This window comes from Alligator mississippiensis, chromosome 12 (assembly GCF_030867095.1).
Source record: "Alligator mississippiensis isolate rAllMis1 chromosome 12, rAllMis1, whole genome shotgun sequence".
NCBI lineage: Eukaryota > Metazoa > Chordata > Crocodylia > Alligatoridae > Alligator > Alligator mississippiensis.
The window spans coordinates 32,286,708-32,306,420 of NC_081835.1; the positions used below are offsets into that span (position 1 = coordinate 32,286,708).

At 48.4% G+C, this 19,713-nt stretch overlaps 1 protein-coding gene across 2 annotated transcripts in view; it reads left to right on the top strand.

Moving 5' to 3' along the window:
• VGLL4 (vestigial like family member 4) overlaps window positions 1–19,713 on the top strand; it is a 166,354-nt gene that overhangs the window by 12,719 nt on the left and 133,922 nt on the right. For both annotated transcript variants that reach the window (XM_019495727.2, XM_014601191.3), the window contains one exon: window positions 2,422–2,498. In XM_019495727.2, the coding sequence (XP_019351272.1) occupies window positions 2,435–2,498 (64 nt within the window). In that variant the 5' untranslated portion in view covers window positions 2,422–2,434. Of the gene's footprint in view, window positions 1–2,421; window positions 2,499–19,713 lie in introns of those variants that run through there.

Here is a 19,713-nt window from a genome sequence, read left to right on the forward strand (position 1 = left end):
AGCCTGCTTTAATCCCTCCAAATTGAATCAGAGCCCTTCGAATTGATTTGGAGAGATTCGATGATTCAGACATAGACACAGCTTTAAATGTGTTTTCTACATACCTCAAGGTACCAGGTGGCTTGTGAATGCTGAGATGGTGGGATGGGTGGAGCATCCCGTGGGGAGGGTTGTCCCCAGCGTGCTTGGCAGCAGACCTGGAAGTGGATCAGAAGTACCTCAGGAGATCCAGAAGTGGACCTCCCTCCCCCACTCCCCCCCCCCGACTTGGTAACTGGTGCTGCGGGGAGTGCCCCCCCCCCCGGGTGTGCTCAGCAGCGGACCCGGAAGTGGACAGGAAGTACTTCCGGTCTACTTCTAGGTCTGCCGCTGAGCATGCCGGGGGGGGGGGCACTCTCCCATGGGACATTCTGTCTGCCCCACCATTGCAGCATTCACGAGTTGCACCTGGTACCTTGAGGTATGTAGAAAACACATTTAAAGCTATGTCTACGGGTGAATCGCCGATTCTCTGAATCGACATCAAATCTTCAGGTTCGGATTCGGCCTAATCAAATCGGGACAGTGATCTGAATCAATGAATCAAATCACTGTCCCCCAAATTGGGTTGAATCCTGAATCGAATACGGCCCACTTTGCACACCCCTATTATTTAGCCTGGAGAGATGAGAGTGAGGGGGCATTTGATGAGTTTTCCAATATGTGAAGGGTGAGTAGAGAGGATGAAGATGGGCTTTTCTTTGTGGCTATAGAGGATGGGACTAGGAGCCAATGGCCTCAAGCTGCAGCAGGGGAAATTTAGGTTGGGGATGATGAGGAATTTTCTGCTTATCAAGGTGATCAGGCATTGGAACAGGCTACTTGGGCAAATCGTGTAGTCTCCATCCTTGGAAATTTCCAAGACCAGTTTGGATAGACACTTGGCTAGAATGATTTAGTTAGAGATGATTGTGTCTTGAGCAGCAACCTGGAGTAGATGACCTTCTGAGGTCCCTTCCAGCTCTTATTTTTCATTATACTATCTTTGAAAGCTGCTATAAGTAGCTGTTTGAAGTGGGACAATGATATATAAAAAGAACAGTAATTACAAGGACCACCAACATTACTTTTTTGGACATACTGTTGGAGTCTTGAGAGACTATTAAGGGTTATATAGATATTCTAGCCCCACATTATTCTATTTTAAAAGATTTATAATGGCTATCAGTTTGTTGAGGGCACTTACAGATTGGACCAGTTTTCTTTTGGGTTTTTAAAACTTTGTTTTTATAATGTTGAAACGATAGCAACAGTCTGGCATTGCTGGTCTTTTTCTTCTTTGGTTATTATTTTAATTTTTTCTTAGTAATTCTTAAAGTGTTTTCTTCCCTCAGTATAACCTGATGTTCAAATAAATGTCCAGCTGGCTAGATAGCAGACTGCTTAGATATTAATATGTAGATTTGGTTGAGTCTTTTTAAAATTTATGGCAATGGTCAGCAACCTTTACAAGCTTTTGGAACAACCCAGCTCCAGTCTGACATGGGCCGGGGGTGCTGAAGTATAAGCATAGTTGGAAGATGCCTGGCCCCAGTGCAACTTGCAGTTGGCTGGAAATTTCACCCACATCACAGACAGGGCAAGTAAAAGCAGCTGCATCTTGGGTATGGGCACAGGCTGTGCCTGTGCATGGGCATGGCCATGGGCAGAGCCTCCCATGACCAGATCCCTTGGCTTAGCAGGTTGGATGTGGCCTGTGGGCCATATGTTGCTAACCCCTGATATAGGGGGAGAGAGGGCCAATGAAGTGAGAATTTGGTGTGGAGGGAAGGGAAGATGATAAAGGTATACTTGCATAGTACCTGAACCACGTATATGTATATTGCCTTCCTGGACACTGAAATACAGTTAGTTTCAGAGCTAATGTGCAGATGACCCTAGAATGTTTACAGTTTGTGATAGGGTATTAGATATTTCAGCCTACCTGCATGCCTGCTTTTTTAAGTTCTGGGGTGGTCCTGAGCCTGAGACTGGGGACAAGCTTCCCATAGTTGAGCTCATGTCATGCCCAGACCTTTAAAAGTAGGCATGCAGCCCAGCCTGGGGGAACCATTTCCCTCATGCCAGACTGCACGGTTCACCTTTCCAGTCACCAGTGGTTGGGGAGCCCGCGTTGGGAACCAGGTTCTGAAGTTGGACTCTTTGCACCAGCAGTCATGCAGTGGGGATCAAAGGAATTTCATTCTTGATCCCCAAAATCATGCATCCTGCCATGCACACCTGGCATAGGGAGATGCATTATTTCTGGGATTGGGTGTAAGAGTCCTTTGAACCCAAAATTCACAATTAGCATTTGCCAAGAGCCCCTGATCAAGCCATTTCTTGATTCTTACTGTAAGGAATCTGCTATATTTAAAGAAAGCCTGGTTCTTTATCTTGCAGGATCCTGCCAGGAATGGAGACTCCATTGGATGTTTTGTCAAGAGCAGCATCCTTAGTACATGCTGATGATGAAAAACGTAAGTTTAAACTCTAATACCATATTTTGTGTGGTGTGATGCTTTCCCTTGTGCACGTTAAATGTCAGTTTGAGGAGGTTCTTTACTTAATATTCACAGTTTCTGTACCTAGGACTTAGGACCTACATGGTCAGATGGATTGCGAATTGGCTGAAGGGTCGTACTCAGAGGGTGGTGATGGACGGGTCATATTCGACCTGGGGGGAAGTGGGCAGCGGAGTCCCCCAGGGCACAGTCCTTGGGCCTGCACTGTTCAATTTCTTTATCAGTGATTTGGATGATGGGGTGAAAAGCAACCTGTTCAAATTTGCTGATGATACCAAAATATGGGGAGAGGTGGACATGTTAGCAGAGAGGGAGAGACTGCAGAAAGACCTGGATAGGTTGCAGGGGTGGGCTAACACAAACAGGATGCGTTTCAATACTGACAAGTGCAGGGTGCTGCAGTTTGGGCAGTAGTAACCAGCAGCACACTTATAAGATGGGAAACTCCCTTCTTGAGAGCACGGAGGCAGAAAGGGATCTTGGAGTCATTATTGACTCCAAGATGAACATGGGCCGACAATGTGAGGTCACGGTCGGCAAGGCTAATCGGACCTTATCGTGCATCCACAGGTGCATCTCAAGTAGGGCCAAGGAGGTGATCCTCCCCATCTTGTTACCAGATTTGCCCATTACTTTGGGGTGTGCTCATTTATTAGGGATAGTTTCTAGGGTCTTGGTAATTCTGTCAACGTGCTGCTTGTGTTACTATACGGAGCTGTATCTCTCCCTTCTGCAAGCCCTCACCCCCAATGGCGCTATCTTTCAGGACTCAGTCTCAATGGGGCTGGGTTCCTCCAGTCACCAAATCAGTCATACACACAAACACACACAAATTACCGTGACACGCCTGACCCAGCCGGGTTGATCAGCATGGACAGGCTGACACCCTCATAGGCCAAGAATCAGTTCATCAGAGCAACAATAAACTGCAGTCAGACACAAGCACACAGGTAAACAGAATCCCTCTGAATCCGGCTGGGTGTCCAGCTGACACCCTCATGGGCCAGCATTCAGTTCATAAGGGTACGTGTGAGTCAAATTGGGTCAATCAGCCTGTACAAGCTGATCCCCTTATGTGTTTCAAACTCAGCACGTCCCAGTCTTTGGCCTCTTGATGAGCAGACCCCACAATAATTTAGGCTTCACAGGGATCTTTAGCTTAGGTACAAGAAGCGTTGCTGCAGAGCACAGGAGGAAAGAGAAGCAGAGAAGGAAAAATATACCCAATTACTACCAGTTTGACTATAAAAGTTATTTATTGCTAAGCATATGAAATATTGTCACGGCGGGGTCCTCACGGAGGGCCGTGATCTCCTTGAGGCCCTCTCACCGCGCTACTTCGGCCCGAGGGCACCCTCCATTCTCGCCCGCCACGTCTTGATGTAATATGCAATAGGGAGGCTGTCTTGTGTTTTCTTGGGCACGTAAGCTCCTGGACCCCTCGTGGGTCTCCCCGTACAATGGGCGCTACCCAAGCACCCCAGCCTTATGGGCTGTGCGTGGCTCCTACCTCCCCTGATACCACGCCCCAAGTCTCGCAGATGTAATAGACGTTGTCCAGTCTGTCTGTCTTGTGCCCAGCCTCCCGCTGGGCCTCCCCTGATGGTATGGTCCCTACTCAGGGACTCCCTAGCGGGCCCCGGACCTATGGGCCAACCGCACGGGCACGCTTTGACCCTGGCTCCCCGCGCTGCTACTCCCTGTCTTCTCGGGGCAACTGCAGCGCCCTGCCTCAGTCTGAGGGGTGTTACCACACTAGCCTGCGGCCAGGCTCGCTATGCCCATCTCAGGCTCCTCGGTAATTGCCCATCTCTCTAGGGCTCCTTAGTATGGCGCCCCCCCTCTGTGGGGTTCACCGTGCCCACACGGGGCTACTCAATAACATACAATGGCGCTCCCCCTCTGTGGGGTTCTCCATGCCCACACTGGGCTACTCAATAATATTGCCCCTTTCCTGGGGCCGGGGTCTATGTTCCCCCACACGCAATCCGGGGTCTAGGTCCCCGTCCGCAACCTACGGGTTGCGCCCACGACCCACTGGCCGTGCTCCTCGCCGCCAGTTGCTCACACACTGGCGTGCGAGCTGCGCCTTCCCTGGCGCTATGAAGATAATGCGCCCCCTCGGCGCTAGGGCACCCCACACTCTCTGGGGTCCCTATATTTGAGGCCTCCTCCAACCCCTACAGCCTCGCCCAAGCCTCCGGGTGTAATAACACAAACACAACACAAACCCACAAGCCCCTAGGCTGTAACATAACCACAAGCCGCATGGCCATACCTCAGTATCATAGCTCAAGCCTCCAGGGCTATCATGAGCTGTACTTGCAACTCAGGCTCCTTCCCATATCTCAGCTGAGGGAGCTCCTGCCTCTCTGGCTGCTGGTAGAGAACTGCCAGCCTGGCTTCGGCCCTGGGCTTCATAAGGGCCAGGCCCTGCCCCCTTCTGGCCAGCTGACTCCCCTTAGTTGCTCCGGCAACCCGCAGCTGTGCTCATTAGGCTCTGCCAGGGCTCTCTCCCTGGCAGTTTCTCCTCTCTAGGAGCAGGCATCAGGGTGCCCTGCGACAAATATATAATGGTACTACTGGTAATAGATATGCAAAAGAAAAACAAATGCAAACAATTACAGTACTACCCTGGTTTCACTAAGTATTTGGGGAAACTTAGCTCAAGCTTAACTAATACAGTTCAGGTTCAGAAATTTATGCCTAGAGTGAAAAGAGAGAGAGAGAGCTGAGATCTTACCAGTCCAAGGTACTGGGGCTGCAAAGCTGACAGGCATAGTCCATAGCACAATTCTTGAAGAGAGATGATCTGTTCTTCCAGCGTCCCAAGAACGACAGGGGATGGTGTCAGCACAGGAGTTTTCTTCTTCTTCTTCTTCTTTCTTTAAGCACACACACTTTTTTACAGATTTTTATACCCTCAGTTCAGCTGCTTCGAAGCATCCTTAATTGTGTAAATCATTGTCTTTTCTATTGACAAGGGGTTATCTGGTTTGGAACATCTCAAGAAACTGATTGATAATCAGGAAACACTTAAGATTAGGGAGTAACCAAATACTTGGGAGCCAGCTTGAAATTCCTATGGATGGCAGATATACTGATGGGATATCTCATGGTTTCTTCAGAAACAATAGATAGCTTGCAGCATCAGGATTTTGGATTTTTACTTATTGTGAACAAGCCTCAGCTTAGCATGACTTTTCCAGATCTTACTATAGTCTTTTAACAGACTTAAAGCAATTATTGGGGTGTTCATAACCTTTTGTGGAGAGGACTCCCACCAGTCGTCTCGGGAAAAGTATGACAACACCTGTGATTAGGGCTCCAACGGGCTGGACGCTGTGATGAACCCTTAACCATTGTTCAAATGTTGCCCATACCCCCTCTGACTCAGTCTCTTGCCTCAGCATTCCCTAACCCGGCAACCGAGTTTTAGTCAATCAAGTTTAAATAGGCCTCCCATAGTGGGACCGAGGAATGTACGGCCCAAGATGCTTATTAAACTTAGAGGTGTGTGTGTGTGTCTGGGGGGGGGGGGGAAGTGCTTTGTAAAGCCAGATTAGAACTGGTCTGAAAAATGCTGAGCTGGATGTGTGTGAACATGGGTTGATTAACATTTGGAGCACAGATTCCCCATCATACAGTGCTCCCCTGCTTCTCTGGTCCCAGAATTCACTGCAGTCTCTGCTTCAGGCTTTCTGTTCTCCATCTCTCATGTAAATGAATGGTCATCTGGTTCCATCTCGGATGCAAATGAGACCTAGGGCAGTTGTTTCACTCTTGTCGCCCTTATCTGGAGGGTCTTAGGTGTGTCTCTCACTGCATCTTAATCAGTTTCATTTATCTAGAGGAGGGGAGTGGGGGCAGTGAGTCAGACAGACTGCATCCTGTGCCAGGGTTGCCCGAGAACACAGAGCTGAGACGTAACACTCTACGCGACACTGGTCAGGCCACAGCTGGAGTACTGTGTCCAGTTCTGGGCACCCCACTTCAAGAGGGATGTGGACAACATTGAGAGGGTCCAGAGGAGGGTCACCCGCATGATCCGGGGACTGCAGTGCAGACCCTACAACGAGAGGTTACGGGACCTGAACCTGTCAGCCTTCGCAAGAGAAGGCTCAGGGGGGCCCTGGTGACCATCTATAAATTCACTAGGGGGGGACCAGAAGGGTTTGGTGGAGACCTTGTTTCCCCTAGTGTCCCCCGGGATAACAAGGAATAACGGCCACAAGTTTTGGAGAGTAGGTTTAGATTAGACATCCGCAAGAACTACTTCACAGTTAGGGCGCCTAGGATCTGGAACCAACTTCCAAGGGAAGTGGTGCTGGCTCCTACCCTGGAGATCTTTAAGAAGCAGCTCGATGCCTACCTGGCTGGGGTCATTTGAGCCCAGCTTTCTTCCTGCCCAGGCAGGGGGTCGGACCTGAAGATCTGCAAGGTCCCTTCCGACCCTACTTCTACGATTCTATGAAGATCATCAAGTCCAGCCCCCTACCCCAGGGGCAGGAAGTCAGCTGGGGTCAAAGGATGCCCAGCAAGATAAGCATCCAAGCGTTTCTTGAGTGAGTCTAGAGTAGGTGCCTGCACCATGTCTGGAGGGAGTCTATTCCAGGTCTTAGGGGCTTGGACAGTAAAGATATTTTTTCTTATGCCTGTCCTCAGGTGTGGACGCTGTGCCCCAAAGTTTAGTGTCATTGGTGAACTTAGCCAATGCACTTCTGACACCAATGTCTACATCGTTGATAAAGATGTTAAAGAGAACCGGTCCAAGGACAGAGCCTTGTGGGAGGCCAGTGGTCATGGAGTGCCATAATAATTCGCTACCATCAACCACTACTTTCTGGGTCTGACCTTGGAGCCAATTTCCCAGCCATTGGACTGTGGTGTAGCTGAGGCCACAGTTGGCCAATTTTTCCATGAGGAGGTCCTGGGACACCAGATCAAAGGCTTTTTCAAAGTCCAGATATATGACGTCAATCTCCTCTCCCTTGTCCAGGTGATATGTCACCTGGTCATAGAAGGAGATGAGATTGGTTAGGCAAGACCTACCCACAACAGACCTATGCTGGTTATCCCTCAGGATGTTGCCCTCAGCCAGCTTATCCAGAAGGGTCTCCTTGATAATTTTCTCCAGAATCTTACCGGGGATTGAAGTCAAGCTGATTGGCCTGTAATTCCCGGGATATACTTTCCGCCCTTTCTTGAAGACGGGTACCACATTGGCCTTCTTCCAGTCTTTAAGTACTTCACCTGAGTGCCATGAGTTGTTTTTTTTACGAATATTTTTGCCAATGGTTAGGCTATAACACCTGCCAGCTCCTTGAGTACCCTAGGGTGTAATCTGTCAGGGCCAGCTGACTTGAAGGTGTCCAGCCTCTCAAGGTGATCCTTTACTAGATCAACACTGATACTGAGTATAAATATACCCTCACCTTGGCTGTCCCGTGTTTTGCTAGGCAGGGCAGTCCCATTGGAGTGATGAAAGACTGATGCTAAGTACCCATTAAGCAGATTGGCCTTTTCCTGGGTGTTGGTTATCAGCTGTCCTGTTTGGTTCGGCAGGGGTCCAGTGTTACCCTTGCTTTTTTCCGACTCCCTATATATCTGAAAAAGGAAAGAATAAAAGCAGGCAAAGGAAGTTTAGGGTATATAAGCATACATTTTAGTTGCTTTGAAAGGGAAAGGGGAGTTGCTGGTCAGAGGCACGGGTTAGCTGTTATATCTGCATGATGCTGTAGCTGTTCATGTCAGCTACATCACGCTGTAACCCTGAATGAAAAAAGGTTAAAGTTAGTGGTTTTGCTACACTTGTATCAATATGGAATCGCCATATGCATCTAACAGTTGTATTATCACAACCATTGTATTGGTAACTTTTGATATTGATTCAATTGTTATATTTGTCTATATTCATAGTAGATATAATTGAGTTCAGGTAGTTCTTAATTAATAATTTTTGTATTTCTAGAAATTCCTTTGCTTTGAAGCAAAGTATGCTTTTTTTTTTTTTTCCAATAGCTGTTTCCCCTTCATCTTTTTAAAATGTATCAAGATACAATTAAAAAATGGAAAGTAAATCTATTTGTTACTGGCTGAAAATTATTTACATATATTTACAACATCCTCATTAACAAGCTAAGGAAATACAGCCTAAGTGAAAGTACTGTAAGGGCGGTACATAATTGGTTGGATCATTGTACTCAGCAAGTAGTCGTTAATGGCACAATATCTAGTTGGGATGAGGTATCAAGTACAGTTCCCCAGAGGCCTGTCCTGGGTGTGGTATTGTTTAATATCTTCATTAATAATTTGGATAATGGGAGCAAGTGCACACTCAGCAAATTTGTGGATGGTACCAAGTAGGCCTGTGCAAAGTGGCTAGTATTTGCTTTGGGGGACAGTGATTTGATTCAGTGATTCGAATTGATTAGGCTGAATCTGATTTGGAGATTTGGCTGCTGCCGAATCGCTGAATCACCCAGGCCCATCCCCACCTGCTCTCCCAGCCCCGGCAATGTCTGCCTCAGCTCCTGGCACTGTGAAATTAAAAAAGCCCCCACTCACTGGGTGCATGTCATGCTGCCCAATGCTGCATGGGGTGCTCTGCATGAGCCCCCACACCACTCCCCCAACTCCCTCACGGCTGCCCTGCCAACCGAGGCTTCGGCCCTTTAAGGAAAAAATTCCTGAAAACTCTGGACTCACTGGATCCTCCCCAGCAGGGGGCGATCCCCACTGCCCTGTGCCATGTGGGGGGGCTCTGCACGAGTCCCCTGAAACCCTAGGGCTGCTGCAGGAACCAGTGAGTCTAGGCAGGGTGGTTGGGGTTTTTTTTCTTAAAGGACCAGAGCTGGGGTGGGCGGGGCAACCATGGGGAGGTGGGGGTCGGGGGCTTGTGGACGAGTCCCACACACAGTGTGGGGCAATGGGGAGCAGCAGGGATAGCCTCCTCGCCTGGCAATACCTGGGGAGTGGGGGCTTTTTTTGTTTTTTTTTGTTTTTTTGTTTTTGTTTTTTTTTTAAGTGCCGGGAGCTGGCACAGGTGGGGCAGCCATGGGGACTAGGGGAGTGGGCAGAGGATTTGGCCTGGCAGGGGTCCCCCCCCCCCATGGTCCCCTTCCTCCTCCCTGCCCCCTACTTGCTGGCATGGAGTCTGGTTCCAGCTCTGTGCTGCAGCCGGTGAGGACTGCCCAAATCATCGAAGCTCTCCAAACCTTTTCCGAAGATTCGGAGAGGTTCATATCAATTTGAACCTTTTTATTGGTCCCCTGATTCGATTTTGGATTTGGAGATTCGGCCACTGAATTGGGCCGGATCTCCTCTGAATTAAGTCAGCACCCGAAGCTTCACATAGCCCTAATACCAACTTGGGTGGAATTGCATATACTCCAGAGAGTGAGGCTAGGATCCAGAATGATCAACACTATACTGTGTTGTATTCATAGGAGTACTACTTTCATATCAAGGAAAGTGACTTTTCTTCTCTGTTTAGCCCTGGTGAGGCCTCACCTGGAATACTGTGTCTAGTTTTGGGCCCCACACTTCAAGAAGGAAGTGGTCACATTGGAAAGACTCCATTGGAAGGCACATAAAATGATTGTGGGCTTGGGAGGCAATAACAATGATTGTGGGCTTGGGAGGCAAGATTTATGAGGAAAGGCTGAAAGAGCTAGGATTATGTAGTTTGAAGAAGACAGAACTGGGGAGATTTGATGAGTCTTTCAATACCTAAAGGATGATTAGAGGGGGTGGAGATGGCTTTTCTCTGTGGCTGTAGGAGACAGGGCTAGGAGCAATGACTTTGAGCTGCAGCAGAGGAAATTTAGGTTGGGGACTATGAAGGTGGTCAGGCACTGGAACAAACTGCCTAGAGAAGTTGTGGAATCTCCATACTTGGAAACTTTCAAGAGCAGGTTAGACAGATGCTTGACTGAGAGAGTCCTGCCATGAATGGGGAGTTGGACTAGAGGACTTGTGAGGTCCCTTCCAGCCCTACTTTGTTGTGATCCTGTGAAGAATACAATTGGGACTGGCCTTTTTCATCAAATGTAATTTGGCTCCCAAAGTGTTTGGATATGAGAAAGATGGAAACCTTTGACATAAAAAGAGCCATTATATTTCTTCTCTGACCTTTTCAGCGTATATAACATACTACTTTTAATATATACATATAAGCTATACCTAATTTTAGCATATGGACAGGCATTTGTTTAAGTGTTAAGAACTTTTGGAAAATTTGCAGTGTTGTGAAACTGTGGCAATACACAGGCATTCAGGTACCCAAACATCTGGAGCTTTGCAAAGCATGGCAAGAACCTGTACTGCTTTTGATCTGCAGCCAAGGTATGGTGTTCAGAGACTCCAACTTCCTGGCTTCCCAGGGAACCACATTCGCCAAGCACTCCCCCTTATACTAGGATTGCACACATTCAGTTTCCACTACTGAAAAAGTTTGTTATTTTCACTTTCAGGCTACAGTGGATCCATTCTGCCTGCATTCCCTGTCGCTCCCAATCCAGACTAGTCTATTTTAGACTTTGTTTTGAAAATATATGAGTATACCATAGTAAATAACTTTAGTCGTGAGTTGATTCACTTCTGTATAAGTGGAAGGACAAGCAAAGTAGGTCTTTAATTACATTTTTTCCTTGAAGGACAGACTTTGACAAACTAAGGGAGCTAGTTTGAGTGAAGTCCTGTGGGAAGAAGAGTTTAGGGAAATGAATGTGCAGAAGACCTGGAATTTGTTTAAGTTCATTGTCAAGGGTCCAGCAACTGCCAGTCTTCCAGAACAGAGCCAAAGCCTGCCACTGCTGCTTCAGAGAGCTTGTTCAGCTCTTATGTGGGCTGGTGTGCAGTCCCTAGTGTGTGTGTGCCTGCTTGGACATGACTGAGAACCTAGCCATATGGTATTTGGTTTGTCAACCAGCTTGGCATAGGCAGGTCCACAGTGGGAGAGGCAATGCGGGAGGTGTCTTGTTAAGCTGGCACCATGATTCACTCACTTCATCAACCCATGGCAGGTCAGTGGCAGGGGAGAAAACTCTAACACCAGCTCCACTTCAGGAAGAGAGGATGTAGGGACTTCTCTTTGTTCCAGTTGTGGCATTTATGAATTAGAGCAGTTAGTGTCCACGCCAAGGACAAGTGGTCCTCCTGGCTGTGCTGGTGTCCCACAGAGCTCCAGTGTTTCTTCCACTTCAGGAAGGGCAGATAAGTTTGTTTCCCCTTCTCCCTAGCCATGGCATTTGTTGCTTATAAAAGCTAGTATTCAACTTTTGAAGGCTGTGGACATGAGCTCAGATATTAGGGGTGCACTGATAGAGATTTTGGGGGCTGATACTAATAGCCGATATTTAAGGACGTATATTGGCTGATATTGATCGGATATCTGATACAGCTGCCATCAGCTGGTCAGTCTGTTGTGGTGGAAGGGGAGGGGGAAGAGAATGGGTGTAGATCAACACCCCCCGCAGGGAGGGAGGGGGCAGGGGTAGGTGCTGCCCAGCAGGGGCGGGAGGGGGGTGTGGGACAGAGGTGCGGCTCGTGGGGTGGGGGTGGCTCCCACCACTACTTGCACCTCAGAAGAGTGGGGGGGCATGTGCCTCTAAGATCTGTGCTGTGTGGGGCAGGCTGCAGCTGTGGGGGGCTCTTTTTGCTGGAGGCTGGGCTCAGAGCATGTTCTGGCAGCCCTGGGAGTAGGCTGCAACCACCCCAGATTTTGCTGTAGCTCCGCTTCCAGGCCCACGCCACCACTCCCTCCCTCACCACAGGGGCCCCTGCCCCCTTCCTCACTGCGGGGGTGTTGATCTGCTCCCCCATGCTCCTTACCTCCCCCCTCCCCTTCTGACTTGTTAGCTGGAGGCAGCTCTTCATGCTGCTGGCTCTGCTCTGTGCTGTGCTGCGGCTGTGCGCAGCACGGGCATTTATTGGCCAAATTATCAGCCTGATATCTGATATAGGTAATTTTCTTCATATCGATACTGATCTGATATCGGACTGCTGTATCAGTGCACCTCTGCACCATCAGTTATCCATGAGTTCCTAATCGCTGCATGAAACTGTGGGACTCCTTAAGTTTATTTTCTTTTTGCTAATTTAGTGGCATCTTAACGTAAGAGATGCCAGTTGAAGCTTGCTGTGTTGCCATTCGTACAGTTGAAATAAAAAAAAACAACAAACACTGTAAAAGGCATATTATAGTAGAATGACTAGGTTTAACAAGAGCGTTTTAGTTCTACTAAGTAACAGCAGCACAGCAAAGAACCAAATCATTCTCCTCACACAGTTCTCTGTTTTTAAGTTTATATACGTAGTGATGTTGCCATGTGAGACTATTCAGTATCTGATTGCTACTCTTACTTCTGGCTTCAAACACCAGTCTAAATACCTTGGCTAGAGAATATGCTGTTCTAGACTTTCAATTACTTTTGTGTGTAGCTTGCAGTGTAATAAAAGGTCTTTCTGCCAAAGCATAAAATGCTTGGAGCTCTTGTTATGACATCATTTTGAGAAATGAATGAAATTTCTTCTTCTGTCTTTAAGTTGTATTTTTATTGCATTAATCCATATATTTTTCCTTTTGAAAGCTGAAGGCTGGTTTCATCTGTTGACTGAAACAAAGTTTTGCTAATGATAATCACCTAATTGAAATAATTACAATTGAAAAAATTTCCACAAAAATAGGGATTAAAAGATTTAGGGATTTGTGGCGTGGACAGATGTTTAAGATCAGATAAACCCAATATCATCAAAGTCTGAACTGATCTCTGGCTCACATTCTAACAAATTGCTTTCCATTTGCTAGTTCTTTCTGTTACAGTACTTGATTACCTTTTGATTCTTTACTTCCTTACAGTTCAGGGATAGGAAATGTTTTTTTTTACATCAGTTTACTAGTCTGCTTTCTTATACTAGTACTGCTTACCCTCATTAGAGAGAGGGTTTAATCCAGGGGTGGGCAATTATTTTGGCTGGAGGGTCACTTCACAAGTTTTGGTGAGCTGTCGAGGTCTGCAAAGGTAGCCCTGCCCCTTGACCAGTGCTCCAGCCTCTTGGTTGCCATCTTGGTGCTGGAAGCCCTACCCACTAACCCAGACCTTTCTCATCAGAAGTCCCTGCCCTGGAAGTACTTCTTTTGGGAAGGGGGTTTTCCATCTTGGAACCGGAAAAAAACCCAAATTATGTACTAAAAACCAAACATCCACAATAGCATATTTTATTTTTATTTTAAAAATATATTTTGTCCTGATTTGTGTGTTTGCATCATGTACATAGAGGTGATTGCATAATAGCTCAAAATAAAGTCTTACTCTTGTATATTGCAGGAGTGTGTGGTTGAGGGGTATGAGGTTTGTGGAGGGCTGTGGGTGTATGTGCGGGATAGCATGGGGGTATGTGAGGATGTGGGTGGGCATGGAGGGCTTGTGGGGGTGTGTTGGTGGGTATGGGGTTTGTGGCGTGTGTGGAGGGGGATGGCTGGGGTTGTGTGTGGGGGGGGTGTGGGTGCATGTGTGTGGTGAGGTGTGTGTGGGGGTAGTAGTGAGTGGGGCTCCCTCCAGAGACTGGTGGGGGTGTGTGTGGGGGGTGCATGTGGAGAGGGGTGTGGTGGGGTGCAGTGTTTGTGGGGCATGATTGTGTGTGGTATAGAGTGGGGTTGTGGGGTTTCCAGGGGAGGGTTTGTGGGTATGGGAGCCCCCCCCCCCGAGCCAGTCAGCACCCATTGCTGCCCCACAACAGCCCAGAGCCCATGCACCCTGCGATGCCTCTCTGCCATTGCCAGTAGCATGCAGCCTCAGAGTGCCCCATGCCCACTCTGGACTGACCCCAGTAGGAGCGCATCAGTCCTGACCCCTGTGCCTGCTCCACATTGCCTGCCCATGGTGCACCCTGCTGTTCCCTGAGCACACAGTGGGGCTAGGGTGGCTCCATGCTGAACTGCTTTTCTAGGCAGCTGCTGGCCCCGGCCCTGCAATACTGGTAGGGATCCACACACAGCCCTGACCTGCCCTGCGCCTGCTGGAGACTCGCCTGCTCACGATAAATAGTTGCAGCAACAGCAGCACCGGTGGGGCAGTAGTGTGCTTGATACGGGGGGGAAAAGTGGCCCCTCCCCCTCAGCGCTGCCCGGTGCTTCCTGTAGCAGCCGTGTGGAGCCTGCACTGAGCTGCCCTGCACTCTCTGCCACCTTCAGGCTACCCTGCGGAACAGCAGGGGCAGTGAAGAGGAACTGCAGGGCAGCCCAATGCATGCTCTGTGCAGCTGCTGCAGGAAGCACTGGGCAGAGCTGAGGGAGTGGGGCTGCTATTCCCCAGTGCTGAGCACACTTCTGCCTCGCTGGCACTGCTGCAGCTGTTCAGTGTGAGTAAACAAGTATGCAGCAGGCGCAGGGTGGGTCGGGGTTGTGCACGGGTCCCTGCCAGTACTGCAGGGCTGGGACCAGCCGCTGCCACTGCCTGAGCTGCCTAGAAAGGCAGTTCAGCACGGTAATGCCCCAGCACCCCTGTGTGCCTAGGGACTGACAGGACGTGCCACTGTAGGAGGTTACCTGGCCCAGGCAGGACCAAGGGACCTTCTGCGGGTTGGACAAAGCCCCTCTGTGGGTCGGATCTGGCCTGTGGGGCTGTATTTTGCCCACTCCTGGTTTTTGCCCAATCAGTATAACTTTCTCTAGTTCAACTGGAATCCTGTTTTGAGCTGGATTTTAAGTTCTATTTAGGAATCTTTGATGTATCAAGTGGTGTCTAAAGGGATGTAATATGCTTTTTGCCGTACTCAGTATTATCTTGCACTAGTGGTGAACCGATAGAGATTTTTGGGGCTAATACCAATAGCTGATTTTTTTTTTTAAGGAGGCATATCAGCTGATACTGATCTGGTTTCTGATACCAGCCTGGCAGCTTGAAGGGCAGTGTCCAGCTGGTAAGTCTGTTATGGTTGAAGAGGAGGAGGGAGGGAAAGGGCACTGGGGGCAGATCAAGGCCCCTGTGCTGAAGGAGGGAGTGGGGCTGGGGCTGGGGCAGGCGCTGCCCGGCTGCGGCGGGGTGGGCACAGAATGGAGCCATGGCTTGTCTGGGGTGGGGGGGTGGGCATCTTCTGCTGCTGCGCGCTGCTCGTCCAGCACTTGTTTGCTCATCCGGCGGCTCTTACTGCTGCTCTTGCTGCTTATTCAGGATGGTATGGAGGTGGGGGGACCTGTGTCCCCAGATGTGCACAGGATGTGCTGGGGCCAGGACTGCGTGGGACTCTCTTCCCAGCTCTCCCTGCCCTGTCCTGCGCAGGTTGAGGGACATGCCGTCCCCATGCCCTTCTGGATAAGTGGTGGGAGGGGCGGTGGGAGCTGCCACTCCCCTTCTCCTCACGCCCCCCTCCCTCCCCCCTGACAAGCCATGGCTCTGTCCCACCCCCGCCCTGCCCCAGCTGGTCAGCACTTGCCCCAGGCCTAGCCCCACTCCTCCCCCACTGCGGGGGCCTTGATCTGCCCCCCCACACCTCTTCCCTCCCTGCTCCCCTTCCACCACAACAAACTTACCAGCTGCATGCAGCTCTCCAAGCTGCTGGGCTGTGCTCCTCGCCACCTATGTGGTACACTGCAGCTGCATGCACGCACAGGCCATCTATTGGCCAAATCATCAGCTATATCAGGCTGACTTCCGATACAGACAATTTTCTTTATGTCAGTGTCCATCCAATATCGGACCCATGTATTGGTGCATCTCTGTCTTGCACTTTTTTACAGTCCTTTAGACTTGCAGTTGATATTAGAGTTGATTAAACTTACAATTTACAACATGTAAGTTGCATCTCCTCTGGATTTGGCCTTTACGCAAAAAGGATTCTAAGTTGGTATAGATAACATGCCAAAGGAACAAAAAAAAATGTGTGCATTAATGGGTGGACACGAACAGTTTTAACCAGCCATCAACCAGCTTCCATCTTGATGAATTGCTGTTTAGCTCAGGGGTCGGCAGTCTATGGCTTGCGGGCAGGACATGGGGCTGTGGTGACATTTGATGGTGAAAAGCTTCAGCAGAAGTTAGTTTCCCATGCTGCTGTGGGGAAGGGCGGCAGCAGCAGGCACTTTCTCTGGGTCATCTTGGGGAAAAGTGGTAGCAGAGGGAACTTTCCTGTGTCACCACAGTGGAAAAGCGGTGGTCTTGGTCCTAGCAGTAACCTAAAAAAGGTTGCTTAGCATTGGTTTAGCTCATAAATATACCAACACAGACTTTCTTAATTGTTGCTAGAAGGGTATTTATTGGTGGTTAAAGTAAAACCTACTGTTAATGCATAACTTTTAAATTAGGGTCTCATCTTCAGACCTGCAGTCCTGCTAGTGCTTTGCAAAGAATAAACAAACTTGATGTTTCTCTGGAAGACTATTAAGTGGTATTACAATTAGGTTGGCCCTTAAACCATAGCCTTTATTTTCTCATTTAATCATAATTTTTAGCTATTTAGTATATAATTCAGTGACTGCATTTCTGTTTTAGCAGTTAAGTATTGTGTCCTGCTAACTTGAAATTACATATGGCTAGGTTTGGCAGAATTCAGTTTTTATTTTTTAATAATTTTTATGGTTATCAATGTTTGTGTTTAAACATTTCGTTCAATTTTTATCAATTTAACTTTTCAAGATTGCACAAAATTAGCAGTTTGGGGGGCAGACAATTTATTAGTGACGAATGTATCTACTGTAGGACTGCCTCCAGCTTGAGTTCCAGCTCTACTCACCTGTAGCTTCCTCATCTGCTTTGTCACTTCCTCTTCTTTTGTTCCCAGCCCCCTAGGGTTTCTGGGAATCATGGAGTCAATGGACTGGAAGAGACCTGTAAGATCATCATGTCCAGTCCCCTGCCATAGGTAAGAGGTTAAAGAGCTCAAACTAGCTCAAGGAGGTGTTTATCCAGCCTCCTCTTGAACACCTCCAAGGATGGCGACTGCACCACCTCTGCCAGGAGTATGTTCCAAGTTCTAGCTACCCTTATGGAAAATAAGTTCTTCCTTATGTCCAGCCTAAATCTTCCCTCTAGTTTGTGACCATTAGTCCTCATCCTCCCAAGGGGTGCCTTCCTGAAAAGTTGCTCCCCTGGATCTTGGTGTTCCCCTCTGACATATTTGTAGATGGCTATCAAGTCACCTCGCAGCCTCCACTTACCCAGACTGAACAAGCCCATCTCCCGGGGTCTCTCCTCATAGGGTCTGTCCTCCAGGCCCCTAGTCATGTGGTTGACCCTTCTCTGCACCCTCCCAAGTATATCCATATCCTTCCTAAAGTGCAGTGCCCGAAACTGGGCACAGTACTCCAGTTGCGGCCTCACGAATGCTGAGTAGAGAGGGAGAAACACCTCCCTGGATTTGTTGGCAACATATCAGCTGATGTATATCGGCAGATGCCAGAGTTCTATTTGCCCTGCTGGTGACTTCCTCGCACTGTTGGCTCATTTTCATCTTCTGGTTGATTTGTGACCCCAGGTTCCATTCAGATGCCATGCCAGCCAGTGGGCTACTGCCTCCTATAGTTGCGGTGAAGGTTCTACCTACCCAGATGAAGGACCCGACCTTTTTCCCTGCTGAACCTTATCTGATTCTGATCAGCCCATAGAACCAGTCTGTCAAGTCGTCCTGGATCTTTACCCTATCCCCTAGTGTGCCTGCATTTCCACACAGCTTGGTATCATCTGCAGACTTCATCATAGAGCATTCCAGCCCCTCATCCAAGTCATTAATAAATATGTTAAAAAGCCCAGGTCCAAGCACCAATCCTTGTGGGACACCACTGGAGACAGTCCTCCAGGATGAGGCCATCCTATCAATTACAACTCTGGGACCAGCCTCTAAGCTAGTTATCCACTCACCTCACTGTAGGCTGGTCCAGGCCAGTACCTTCCAGTTTGATGGAGAGAATTTCATGGGAGACAGAATCAAAGGCCTTACTGAAATCTAATAAATGATGTCTACCTCATGACCCTTGTCCAGCTGGTTAGTTACCTGATCATAAAAAGACATCAGGTTTGTCAGGCATGATCTACCCTCCACAAAGCCATGCTGCTTCTTTCTTAATACCCTGTAGGTTACAAGCTTGTGACTGATGGCCTCTTTAACAATTTTTCCAAAAGTTTTTCCAAGGGCTGAAATCAAACTGATGAATCTGTAATTTGCATCATCCCTCCTCCCTTTGTTAAAGATGGGCACCACGATGGCCCTCTTCCAGTCGTCCGGTACCATCCTTGGGTTCCACAACTTTTCTAATATCTTTGCCAAGTGCCCTGCTATGAGTTCAGCCAGTTCTTTGAGGACTCTTGGATGTAGGTCATCTGGCATAGTGGACTTGAAAATATCTAATTGTTCTAAGAGGACTCACCTGTTCGGGACTGATTTCATGTTGTGCATAGGCTTCCCCACGTTCTCTGGGCCTTTGGACGGGTGCACAGCTCCTATTAGCCTTCTGGAATACCAGTGTGAAGTATTCATTTAGGAGCTTTGCCTTTTCATGGGGATCAACTGTGGGCTGTCCCTCCATATTCAGTAGGGGTCTCACAGTGGAGATCTATTTTTTTTTCTTGCTCCACATGTAACTGTAGAAGGAATTTTTGTTGTCCTTTACTTTGGATGCCAGCTTGATCTTCATGCCTGCCTTGGCTTTCCATATCTCATACCTGCAGACCCTGGTTATATAAGTGAACTCTTCTCTGGTTGCTGACCTTTTTTTCTATTGGTTATATACATACTTTTTTCTTTTTCAAAAGTTCTCTAATGTGCCTGTTGAGCCAAGCGGGTCTCTTGGCTCCTTTCCCGATCTTTGATTGAGTGGGAATGACTGTTTTTTGAGCAGTGAGAATTGCTCCCTTGAAGAGGCACCATCGTTTCTGAACTCCCAAATCACCCAGTCACTGGTCACAGAGGGCCTTTCTAACTCTTGAGTTTGTTGAAGCCTGCCCTTCTGAAATCTAGGACTTTTGTTTTACTAATTGGGATCCTAACCTTCTGGTGAATGGTGAACCTAATCAGATCATGATCACTGTCACCCAGAGTACTTCCAATCTTCAGGTCCCCTACCATGTCCTCCACTTTTGGTAAGCACTAAGTCAAGAGTGGCTTTACCCCTAATTGGTCCTTCAGCAACCTGTGACAGGAACAGGTCATCGATAGCTGCCAAGAAATTGGCTGA